This window comes from Patagioenas fasciata, chromosome 5, assembly GCF_037038585.1.
Source record: "Patagioenas fasciata isolate bPatFas1 chromosome 5, bPatFas1.hap1, whole genome shotgun sequence".
In the NCBI taxonomy this organism is placed as follows: domain Eukaryota; kingdom Metazoa; phylum Chordata; class Aves; order Columbiformes; family Columbidae; genus Patagioenas; species Patagioenas fasciata.
Window position 1 is genome coordinate 26,337,199 of NC_092524.1, and position 12,224 is coordinate 26,349,422.

Below are 12,224 nucleotides of genomic sequence, written 5' to 3' on the forward strand. Positions count from 1 at the left end.
GAAATACCGCCTGAATGTTCACAGATGCAGAAGTTGAGAGCGTGTGGCAAATAGCTATAGTTTCACTTTGCTGAGAAGTGGTGGTTACCCTTATATGAGAGTTACAACCATCCTCTCATCCGGCAGGCCTGATAAAAGAGTGAGACCTAAAAAAATTCCTTTGTAACACAGGATCATTGTGTGGAGAAGAAAGGAGTCACTGATTTACTTTAATCACATTATTCATATTTTATGCTGCCGGTTGAAAAAAATAATGCTTTCTGTATGCATGGAGCAATACAATTTGCATTCATGAGGGTAGAATGGGGAACATACTTGCAAATCTTGCATTTCATTTAAGCACAGGAAGGAGAGAACTTTGAGAGCAGTAGCTTGGTACACAGACGTGTTTTTCTCCCTGGTGACAGGGTTCCCCTGCGATGAGCGGCCGCTGCCCCACTCCATGTCTCAGCCCAGGGCAGGGCAGTGGGGTTCAGCGCGGCTCCCAGCCTCTCGCACGCCTGGAGAACCCTGTCTCTACCTGTGCAGCTCAGGGGGTTTGGCCAAGGGAACAACTGTTGCGAACACCTCTTGCCCTGAAAGACTGGCAAGTAATTATTGTTAGAAAATCCCACATCTTTAGTTAAAATTATTTGAGCTCAAAAATATTGCTACAAAGCTGCATGTGGCTACCCATTAAACTTTCTGAAAGCTTAACAGTGTCTCACTGACTGATCCCGAAGGCTAGTGTTGCTGATTTTCACTTTTTTTTTTTTTTCATCTGCACATTACTAGCTCTGCATTTGGATTTTTCCAGTGTTATTCCTAAATCTCTGCATTTGATGGAATGTGAACCTCTAAACCTGACCACAGAATTATGGATGTTTTTAACTGAATAAATTTCTGATTTTTAGCACGGATTAATACTCACAGCTTTTGTCTGTCTGTTTGATAACCTGGTTTAACCTACGTACTGTCTGTTGCTGGCATGGAAGGTCAGAGCCTGGCAATCCTGTGTCAGTCTGCCTTGGCCCTTTTTCTCTTGCACATAAGTGTGGTGAGCATTATGGTGTCTCAGTGAAGTTCATGTGGCAGGCAACCCCCACATATGGTGCATTGTCACTAAAAATATGTCTTGGGAATGGTGATTGGAGTGGCTACCAGCACACAGCCATTTCCTATGTACTGTGCAACCTTCCCTCAAAAGATAGCTGAATTTTCTTTCATTAGTAGTTCCCAGTTTATACCAAATAACATAGTTTACTGTAACTATTTTAGGTGATCTGCTTTGGCAAGGGGCAGACCAGTTTTTTAATCGTTGAGTGAAGTCTTCAGTATCTTATAGGATTATTCTGTTAATCTGTGTGTAGAAAAGTAGAAGACTGTAGCTTCCACACTACAGCTTCTGCACTTGTGTCTAGGAAGAGCAGTCTTACATGGTATATCAGTAAATTCCTCTCTTTCAGGCCACTGTCATGAGAAAAATCCAGATGGCAGTCATGATAAGGAGAAATACTTCGATGACCACCATGAGTCAGTTGCAGCCATGACAGAACGACATTCTGAGGGAGGTGCAGAAGATCCAAAAGCCCCTGCTCAGAGTTCAGCAAGGGATCCCTCCTCGTTGAGACTGGGCAGTAAGTCAACCTTACAAAATCAATGCTGGCAAATGAATTGCTTTAGAAATTTTTCAGGTTTTGCTTCCTCCCAGAAGCCATGTTTTCCCCTGCTCTGTCTATAAAGTGACAAGTAACCCTTAAAACCGGTTTCATTCAGTTCACTGTTCTTTTTCTCCAAGTGTAACATCAAAATGCTTTCAAAAAGAAAACAACAAAAAAGAGAGATTGAAGTTTAGACATTTTCCAAGCTGAGGAATGTAGATTCTTGCAAGAGTCTACAAGCATGTGTTGGTTGTACCTCAGCTTGTAGAAGAGGAACCTTGATGGAGACCTCATTGTGGTCTACAGCTTCCGCATAAGGGGAGGCGGAGGGGCAGGTGCTGATCTCTTCTCTCTGGTGACCAACAACAGAACCCAAGGGAATGTCAGGAAGATGTGCCAGGGGAGGCTTAGGTTGGACATTAGGAAAAGATTCTTCCCCCAGAGGGTGGTGGAGCACTGGAACAGGCTCCGCAGGGAGGTGTCACAGCCCCAAGCCTGACAGTGTTCAAGAAGAGACTGGACAACACCCTCAGACACATGGTGCGAACTGTGAGGTTGTCACATGCAGGGACAGGAGTTGGACTCAATGATCCTTGTGGGTGCCTTCCAACTCAGGACATTCTATGATTCAGTAAATTCTGTATCAGCTGTGCCAGACAGAAGGGAAGAAAAACAGTGTCTATGGTTAAGGTACAGAGAGCTTTATTCCATGTTTATTGCACATATGTAGAAAAAGACACCACCTGTTTACTCTCTCAAGCAGGCAGAATTCTGTTTTGGAAAGGAAACTGATGAAAGTGGTCTAGAATTGTTGATTTTTGAAGCAACAGTTGATGCTTATTTGCAGTGTGGAAGTCTGCATTCTCTAGTCCCCCTCTCCATTTGCAGCACACAGTGATTAGTCAGTGATACTTGGTTTAAGCAAGCAGAAAAGTCAGGTCACAGAAAAAAAGATATTTTTATTATGATTTGCAGAAGCACTAGGAAAAACATTTTTAAAGTTTTTATGGTATTCCCTTTTAGATGCAGTCACTGCAGAAGGCAATGGTTCAGAGGGAATGGAGAGCTTAGAAGATGATCAGTTGTCTGAAGAGATGCTGGCTTTGGTGGATGAGTTTGAAAACTCTTGGCCTCAGGAAGCTTTTGAAGGGGCACTGGAGGTAAAAGGTCGTCGGATGGACTTGCAGGGAATCCGGGTCCTGAAGAAGGGATCTCAGGATGGACTGGCCAACTCCTGTTTTGGGGACTGTGGTGATGATGATGAAGCTGAATGGGTAAGTTTGGATGAGTTTACGTAAGTCTTGTACCAACTTACTATGGTGGAGGAAAGTTGAGGACAATTCAGGGGTTTTAACACTGGAATATAGACAGGAACTTCCCCCTGTGGGCCTTAAAAGAGCTGGTTCATGGCTTATGTGAAATGAACAAGTAGTTCCAATCCATCTTCTAAAGGAAAGGCCTCCGTGTCACTAAAACTGATATCCTAAGTTTTGACTATCAGCAGCAAGAGCTTAGGTGTTGAATGATGCTGAGTGACTTCAAACTTCTTACAGTTAAAAAGGATAAAAGTTTCTAACCAAAAGTTCTGGTTAGCATGAAAACAATGAAATATCTGTTGTCATCATGTTACAAACAAAATACGTAAGTATTTTCAGTTCTCCAACAGTTGGATTAGTTTTCTCCTAGGTTGAAGGTTGAAGTTGTGTACTTTGTTTGCATGGTGTGATACAGTGAAAGTGAGCAGGCTTAGAGAATGGGTTGAGATGAGGAGGGAGGGAGAGAGAAAAAGATCTCATTTGTAATGTCTTTGAATCTTTGGGCTAAAACAAGTAGTGTACTGGAGCTGATAACATTCAGGGTGTTTCTTACTGTTAACCTTGTTAATGCTGTTCTTTTGGTAGATCACTTTTCAGGTCAAACGTTTAAAGAAACCAAAAGCCGAAAGCTTGGATCTCCAGGAGCCAGTTGGGAGAAATGGAGAAGAAGGGACTACAGGAGAACACGAAAACTTTTACCAAACAGCTCTAGAGATCAGTGGACCAAAGATACCTTCTCCTGGACCAACAGGTAACCTGCTGCTTCTAGAGAAAGCAAGTTGTTTGCAGCTTTTGTGTTACTACAGTTTATTTCCTTTGCAGCTTTTATAAGACATTGGTTTATTACCATAAATATGTGTTATAGACTGCATAGTGAAATATGCTTTCTAGATGAGTACGTGGAAAAATTAGAAATCTCTTCTATCTGCATCATCTTCATGAAGTGCAGCATAAATTTATCTGCTGAGTGAAAACTTTCTGTTCAATTCCCAGAACTTCTGGGAATGAAGTGGTAAGAGTGGAGAATGGAAGAGGTGTAGATATTGTGAGTAGAAGTAGTAAAAGAGAGAGGGGGTTTTAGTGGTCTTTTTCTTAAAAACTGGATGGGCAGAGTAGTTTATCAGATGAGAGACACCCCTTCTGACACAAATGCACAATGAGAGCTTTAACTGCTTACTGGCTAAACATGAGAGACACAACTCAAAAAGGAGACAGATTAGTCTAGTAAAAATAAAATCAATAAAAAGATTTAAGTGTTCTGTTGTAATTGGTTTGGTGATACTGTAAGAGAAAACTTAGAGACTGTCTTCCAGAAGACTGTAGCTATGGAAGAATAGAGTTTTGCACCAAGATAAATAAGGAGGTTTGGAGAGAGAGGTGGAGTTTTTGCTAGTTGAGTAACAGGAACTGGAGAGTGGTCTATTAATTTGGTGCAAGCTGATTCCACTGCTGCATCCAGGTGGACAGAAATCATCAGCACATGACTACTTAGGATGTAAATTTAGAGCTGCTGGAACCTAGTGATACCAAAGAAGAGAACCAAAGTAGCTGACCCCCATACTTTTTATCTTACTTTGATTTCATTGGAGCTAAAATCTTAATGTCATAGGGCTGACGTGTAAGCAAAGATGTGTTCTCCAACACATTTAGTCCTTGACAATAGGGTGACCTAGAAAGTGATTTCAGATTTTGAAGGCTTTTACATTAAATCTCGAACAAGCTTCTTTTTAGCAACTGACAAGTATAAGTTATTTAATGAAATATTTAAGTAGAGGGGAGGGATTACACGAAAATAGATTGTCTTTTGTGAGCGCGCACCCCTCCTTTCCTCAATGTATCTTCTCTCACCCCAGGCTATTTTTGTGGCTTTATTACATAGCGTCCCTCAATTGTGAAGTAGTTGTCTTCCTAAGGCTCCTGTGAGGCAGGGTCTACTGACATCCATTTTGCAAGAACTAAATCACCAAAAGTTTGAGTAACATATTGGAGGTCACTGGCGAGTAGAACTGGGAAATGACATGAGCTGTCCTGTGTTTAACTAGCTCTGTGCCTACTGAACAGTCTCTGTGTCATGTTTCCATACCTCTCACTATTTTTGCCATTCGTGGAAATAACTCAAAATCAGATTGCTCACGGTGGTGATAAGAACTGTTCATTCCCCTATCAAATTTCCCAGTTTTTCTCGAAGTTAATTTTTCTTTAATCAGAGTATTTTCCAAAAGGCCTGGTGTTGCAGACTTCATTGTTATTTTGCCAAATGATGGTAAAGTGTTTTACTAGAACTTGGGTGGCAAACAGGGTTTGCATCCAAATGGACAAAATTTCAGGTAACTAGAAATAAATACTGAGATACTGCCTACATAGCTGGTGCGATAGACTGGCACGTTGTTCAGCTTGGCAACCCACTGTGCAAGTTTTCATCTGCAATGAATTTTTTTTATGTTCCAAAGAGTTCAGATGTTTCTGGTAGAAGAGGAAAATGTTTTCTAACAGTTAACACAAGCTGGATTCCCAGGTCTTGGTGCATTATTCACCAAATGTAACAGAAAGATTTTAGTAGGCTTTGGTTCAAATGTGAAGATCAGGTTCTTGTTTCTCCCAGTGATCTATTTGTTAACATAAAGCAAGTTCCCTGCCTCAGTTAACTCCTCTGAAAAATGGAAAGACATAACAGTTTCAGAAATGTTGCTGTCTTGAGTGTAAGAGTGCAGTAAAAGCTACTGTCTGTCTTAAACAATATTAATTGAAAAGAAATGTCAGTATTTTGCACCTGGGATTGTCAGAAGCTGGAGCAATCAACTTTTGTTAGTTTTTACTGTAGCTGTAGAATGTAAATGATGACTCACTTATGAACTTTCTTTAAGGACATTTAAGTAGAGATGTTAGCTGTAAACAAGAGTGGTGACGGTTCTGCATCTGTAGCTGTTGAAAAGGTGTAATGAAGCAGGTTTTAACACTCCACTTCCTAATCTGCCTTGCATAGGATCCAGTTGTGTCCCATAAGTTCCCTTCAGTCCATTTAGGCTCAGGAATGTTCTTAAAGAAATCTGCAGGACTGTGACTTTTCTAATGTAAGGAATTTATCTACTGGTATAAAGTATGCTGTGAATCATTGTACTGAAGTACAATGTCTTTCTGCTTTCAGACAGTCTCTTCTATTTTTTTTTCCCTTTATCAAGGAAAGAGGCGTGACTATCGTAGCCTGGGCTGGCCAAGTCCTGATGAATGTCTGAAACTCCGTAGGGTAGAGCTTGCGACTGTAGCCAGCACGTGGCTTGCTGTTTCTGCTAAAAACATTGAGTAAGTATCTTGTGTATGAACTTGAAGCTACTCACACAAAGCAAGACAGTTACGTGGCCTTCAGTGTGCATAAACTGAAGATTTTAGCATTCTTTGAAGCATAAAAGAACTGCCCAGGATTTCAAAGAAGTTTGAAAACATTATGTGGTATTTCATCAATAGAATTACAAAGAAAAGTGCAAGTGTAGATGGATGATCAGGTTTCTCTTGCTTCTTGAGCTACTGAAGTGAGATTCTGCCATGTTCTGGGCAGTTTACACTCACTAGAGAACTTTGTAATGTCTTCTGTTTTCTTCTCCTGACTGATTCAACTTGGTTTTATGACTTTTATAGCATTACAGAACACATTGACTTTGCCACACAGCTGCAAGAACCAGCCATGGAGCCCCTTTGTAACCCAAATCTACCAGCCAGCATGCACACTTTGGACCACCTGCAAGGTGTCTCTAGTCGGGCCAGCTTGCATTACAGTGGAGAAAGTCAACTGAAAGAGGTATGCCAGAGCTGAAGACTGTCGCATGAAAATGGGCATACCATGACAGATTCAAGGCACATCTAGCTCAGTGCCCTGCCTCCAGCAGTGACCTTCAGGGAGCAAATGCCTGGATGAAACTTTAAGAACAATGCAAGCTGAAAGTGATACTTTGTATCAGACTGTTTTCCCAGCCATCTGTGATCTGGCCTGAGGGAAATCCTAAAACACTTTGTGTTCGTAATACATACAAAGCTCTTGATGGATTAATTAGTGAAAGAAAAGTCCAACTAAGTGTACATAAAATTCTAGCATTCTTAGTGTTCAGTGCCATGGAGTTATAAAACTGTATGATGATACAGATAGTATTAACTCAAGATAGACAGTGATGTTTAGGTTGGAACAGGTTACAGCATTTGTAAAAGGCTGGGGAAAAAAATCAGCCAACAAGAGAGGGACACCTCTTACCAGGGTCCAGCATCTAAGCACTTGTTCTTCTTCTTCCATAGGTGCTACAGAATCTTGGCAAAGACCAGTACTCACCACAGTCATTAGAACAAGTTGGTACTCGGATAGCCAAAGCTTTGGAAAAGGTATGTGTAAATGAGAAGTCTGGGCTTGCCGTTCATGACTAATGTAGTGGTCAATCCGGTCTCGAAACATTTGTCCGAAATCCCAGTCAGGGAACAGATCACTACTTGGACTAGGAATTTGTGTCTATTCACCATCTGTAATGCCCTCACAGGTATTTTTTGAGCTATATCCTGTGTTTACACTATCAAGTGTCTTGCATATCTCTCTGCTAAAACAAGCTTGTCAAATTTCCCAATATTTCTAGCCCTGTGGTGAGCTGATGAGTATTGCTGGTTGTTGATATATATATTGAACTATTTCAGCAGTTCTCAGCCCTCTTCTTTGTTTTTGTGCTACACTGACTTGGAGCTAACGGAAGGTTGAGTTAAGCCATGGCTCAACACCCAGTCACGCTTTTGGCATGCGGCAGTCAGACAGCTGACAGGCACGAGCTTCCTTTTGTCTTCTGCAGTGTTGGGATGGAGTGTGGGATGCATTCAGGCAGGCGTACAGTACCATGTGCAAGGCGGCACTTCTGTTCTCCCCCAGGAAAACCAGGCTTCCTAACTAGAGTAAGACTGCAAAGGTCCTCAGCTGAGGGCCTTAGGAGGAAATTATTAGAGACATAGTTTTCCCAGGATCTACAGAGTAGGTAAAGATGCAGGAATTGTTGTTGTATGTTTACAATTAGTGGGGAGGATATCCTAAACTACTACAGAAAAGAGGGCTCAGTCAAAACAATTTGGTGCCCATAGTCCCTTCTACAGAAGGCCGTCTGAGGAACTTACTTGCTTTGAAACTAAAACGAATATACTTTTGTCATTCCCGGAAAGATGTTACTTAGGTTACAAGACTTAGTTTGTTTTCACTTTAAATGTATACTTTTTTTTTTTCTCTGAAACACTAAGCTCCCCATGCAGACATAAGGCTTTATCCAAATAAACTGAAAATGTAGTGATGAAACCAGAAACAGAATTCTCAGTAAAGCTAGCTGTGCCGGAAATAAAATGCAGTTCTTCCATCTACCAGTCTCATTCAGTATTCACAAGAGCTAGTCAAACAAATCAAGATGGCTACTTATCTAATTGCTTATGTGAGTGTAAACATTAATTTACTGTATCTGAGTCCACAGAATTCAAGCACGTAGTATTTTCCATTCTAACACGTGACATGGGAGTCAGCCGGCTAGAGGCAACAAACTTAATCAGCTAGGCTTGTGAGGCTTCAGCTCAAAGCTGCATCCCACACCATCCTTTTTCTTTCCAGTGACTTCAGAGAGCCTATGAGTCCAATCAGCTAACACAGCTAAATTATTTGCTGTATGTTGTGTAATGTGTATACACATCTAGATGCTCAGCATCAGACAGCTGGTTATAGAAGCTGTTGTGGCTGCTGAAACTGTTGTTGCTGTTTAAAGCTGTTTAGCTGGTTTTCCTTTCTTAAGAAAATTATGTTGCATTTATAATTTGTTTTATTTGGCAATCTCATTTACCTGGCTATTATATATATATTGCGTTAGATAAGAAACTATTTTTCTGCTTTGAAATAGTTTAATGCTATTTTTAAGTGTAACACCTTCTACCTCAGTATATCATGTAAATTGCAAGAGTGAAAGACAAGAAGACTGTTCACTACAGGTGTTTACATGACCGGTTTTTTGTGTTCTTCTTTTGCCAGAATCAGACTTCATGGGTCCTCTCTAGCATGGCAGCTCTGTACTGGAGGGTGAAAGGCCAAGGAAAGAAGGCAATTGACTGCTTACGGCAAGCATTGCACTATGCACCCCATCACATGAAGGTGTGCACACATGTGCCCACCACTCAGCTGAAATAATGTTTTGCTTGTTACAATAGAGCTTTCACAGTCTATTGTTAAGGCCAGCACAGTGTATCAAATATCTGTAATAGCTAGCTGTGAAACCTTTTAGTGTGGACTGTCTCTTTTTAAAAAAAATAATAACTAAAAAAAAAAAAAGACAACTGCAAAGGAGGTTCAGTGCAATTTCCTGCATTTCAGTGGGTTTATCACCTCTCTGGGCAATGTGGGCTTAACTTCCCCTGTTATGTAGGACTTTGAATCTTCATCAGCCTTTGGCTGGACAAGTCTTCTAACGAAAGATGTGGGGAGTATATTTTCTGGTTGTGCTTTAAAGAGGGGATTATATCTTCCGGTTGTGCTTTTAAAGAGAGGAGGAGGTGATATCTAAAGGAATAACTTAAATGATTAAATCTGAAGTGTTTGGGCTGTGAATCTCAGCTGGACACTAGTGCCTGACTCCATGCAGTTTGCTTTACTCCAAAACAAGGCACATCCCCACTGCGCATCCTATGTATCCTATAATTCCACCTCTTTGTACTTACCCTTTTAAAACAAACTTGGAACCAGGATCTGACACAAACGGCTCTTGCTTATTTTCCTGTCTTTCTATGTAACTGGGAGTGGTTCCTCAGAAATTGAGCCTTTTGCTGTGTGACTTATAAGGGTCAGAGTATGAATTGGAAACTACAATTTGGCAAGAGTATGTTGTAGTAGTGCTGTTTTCTAGAAATGTGGTATAATGTTGCTTGGGACTGGCTAACTCCAGATTTGGGCCTTATTTTTGTCTTCCATACTGAAGCTGCCTCCAGAGAAAACTGTGAGTCTTGTTTGTAAAGATACAGCTGCAACTTGAACTCAGAGTTAGCACTGAATTAATGGCTACTTATAGTATTTTGTTTTATCCTCCACTTATGCACTCTGTCTGCTTTCTTTTGCCTTTTCTCACGTAAATAAAAGGTAACTTAATTTTCCTGTGGGCTTCTTTTGTGATTCTGACTTGATAGTATCTGCTCTGCAGACATGAATGACTTATCCACCAAAGGTCTTCCTTGCCTTGTGGAGGTCAAGGAGGCAGGGATCAAATACATCCAGAATTTTTTTTGGCCTGTTGGGGGCACCTAAGACTTGCTACTAAACAGTATTTTGTCCATTGAAGGTGTGAAGCCCAGCTCCCATAGAGTCTCTTATGATTGTCAGGGCTCAACAGTTTTCTCAGTCAGACAAGGAAATCCAGGGAATAAAATCATACTATTAGTGACTAGCTGAGAAAATCTTATTTATAGCTGCTAGGCAGCATCATATAGGAATTTTGTGGCAGAGTCAGGGTAAAAAACAGTGTATCAGTTGCACTAATTGTTAGATCCTTTTTTCAGTTCCCTGCTGCCCCCTTTTGTTCATATTCCTTCTCTTTTTATGCAAAAGCTCAAGAAGGGTGGTCAAACAAAACAGCTTGTCTTGTCTGAGAATGCATCTCTGGGGAGAAGACTAGTGTAAGAGCATTTAAAAAATAAATGTACATACTAAGACACTTAAGTGAGTTAATTTTTGAGTTGTTTGTCTATGCAACAGTAGTGTTTGTGACTTCTGTGAGCAGATGCATGGGGGGGAGGAGGGGGGTGTTTATAACTCAAGTCCAAGTACCCTGTAATAGTAAAACAGGTCCGGCTCATCACTTTCAAAGTCAACAGATAGTGAAGTGAATAGTAACCAAGTGAGAGTGGCCAGGTGGTGGAGTCTTCTGTTTAGTTTCCTGATCCTGAGACAGTTTCAATGGAAAAAACCTTGCTGTTTATTGCTTGCTCTTCTCTTCCAGGATGTACCACTAATAAGCCTAGCAAACATCTTCCACAACGCAAAACTCTGGAATGATGCCATCATTGTGGCTACCATGGCAGTGGAAATAGCACCACACTTTGTGGTTAATCATTTCACACTGGCAAATGTCTACGTAGCAATGGTGAGTATGCTGCCACCCAGTTATGTCTGTCTTTGGTACAGTATTTATATGTATATAAAAATAGAATTCTCACATAGAATTTTGAAGGAGCAGAATTCAAGAATTTGGGGTAGGATCAACAAGAAATAATATATTTGAATGCCAAAGCTCTTATTACTCATTTTACTCCTATTACTCATTAAGTACTTGAAGGCAAACATTTTTATAAGCTGGCTTCAGAATGCTGTCTGCAAAGCTTTGTTAAGACAATAGCAAACAGTTGATAATTTGGATTGGCTGCCTGTCTAAATCCAGGATATTTTTATAATATGGGAAATTTAATTATAAATTGGGTCTCTATGCTGAATACCCAAGCTTAGCATAATAATTAAAACCCGTTCACAGTTGTGGTGAACAAACACAAGGGAAGTTTAACCTCAGTATCTGGATTATCAACACCCAGATTGAACTCACAGTTCTTCATACTGTCTATATAGTCCAATCTGCAATTTAGCTTTTGGTGCTTACTCTGAACACAAAGTGTTCATTGCTTTTATTAATCCCAGTTTGGTTCCTGTGGCTTCCCTCCATAACTTTAACAGGGCCATCGTATTTCAAAGGTAAAAGAGGCACCATTAAAATGAGACATAGTTGATACATCACATGTCTGTGTCAAAAGTATCTTCAATTACTTGTTACTCTGTATCCTTGTCAGTTTTCTTCACTAGTCATAGATTTGCCCTTAATGTTTTGCTCCTGTGGTTGAGGGGATTATGGAGGTAACAAGACAAGTTGAGCAGATAATCATGTATTATGGCTGTCAGGGCTGAGAAGAGTTGAAATGCACAATAGAAACAAACTTAAGAAGGCCATAACTTTGTTCTGTTAAGGTATTATTTTGGACAATTGTTTGAAAGAAATTAAGTAAAAGTTCGATGCTTGGGTCGCCAATATCTTTTTAAAGTAGCACAGTGCTTCAGCATAACTTCATTCTCCCTGGATCTGAGCGGTTTCTCAATGAAACCCTATATTTATTACAAGAAATGCCTGTAGTAACAGGACAAAATCTATCTTCTGGATCAAATTATACTAACATAAAGACAAGTTAGTTTATTTACATCATCCTTAACCTGCTGTATTTGAGAGCCGACTCTGACCAGCAGGTTGTA

General features: G+C 40.4%; 1 protein-coding gene across 1 annotated transcript in view; it reads left to right on the forward strand.

The window, feature by feature from the left end:
- Positions 1 to 12,224, forward strand: part of TTC17 (tetratricopeptide repeat domain 17) — a 63,426-nt gene that overhangs the window by 49,011 nt on the left and 2,191 nt on the right. The window contains exons 17-24 of the mRNA XM_065838830.2: positions 1,446 to 1,616; positions 2,664 to 2,914; positions 3,542 to 3,707; positions 6,136 to 6,256; positions 6,590 to 6,749; positions 7,238 to 7,321; positions 8,979 to 9,098; positions 10,933 to 11,076. Coding sequence (XP_065694902.1) covers positions 1,446 to 1,616; positions 2,664 to 2,914; positions 3,542 to 3,707; positions 6,136 to 6,256; positions 6,590 to 6,749; positions 7,238 to 7,321; positions 8,979 to 9,098; positions 10,933 to 11,076 — 1,217 coding nt within the window. The remainder of the gene's footprint in view (positions 1 to 1,445; positions 1,617 to 2,663; positions 2,915 to 3,541; positions 3,708 to 6,135; positions 6,257 to 6,589; positions 6,750 to 7,237; positions 7,322 to 8,978; positions 9,099 to 10,932; positions 11,077 to 12,224) is intronic.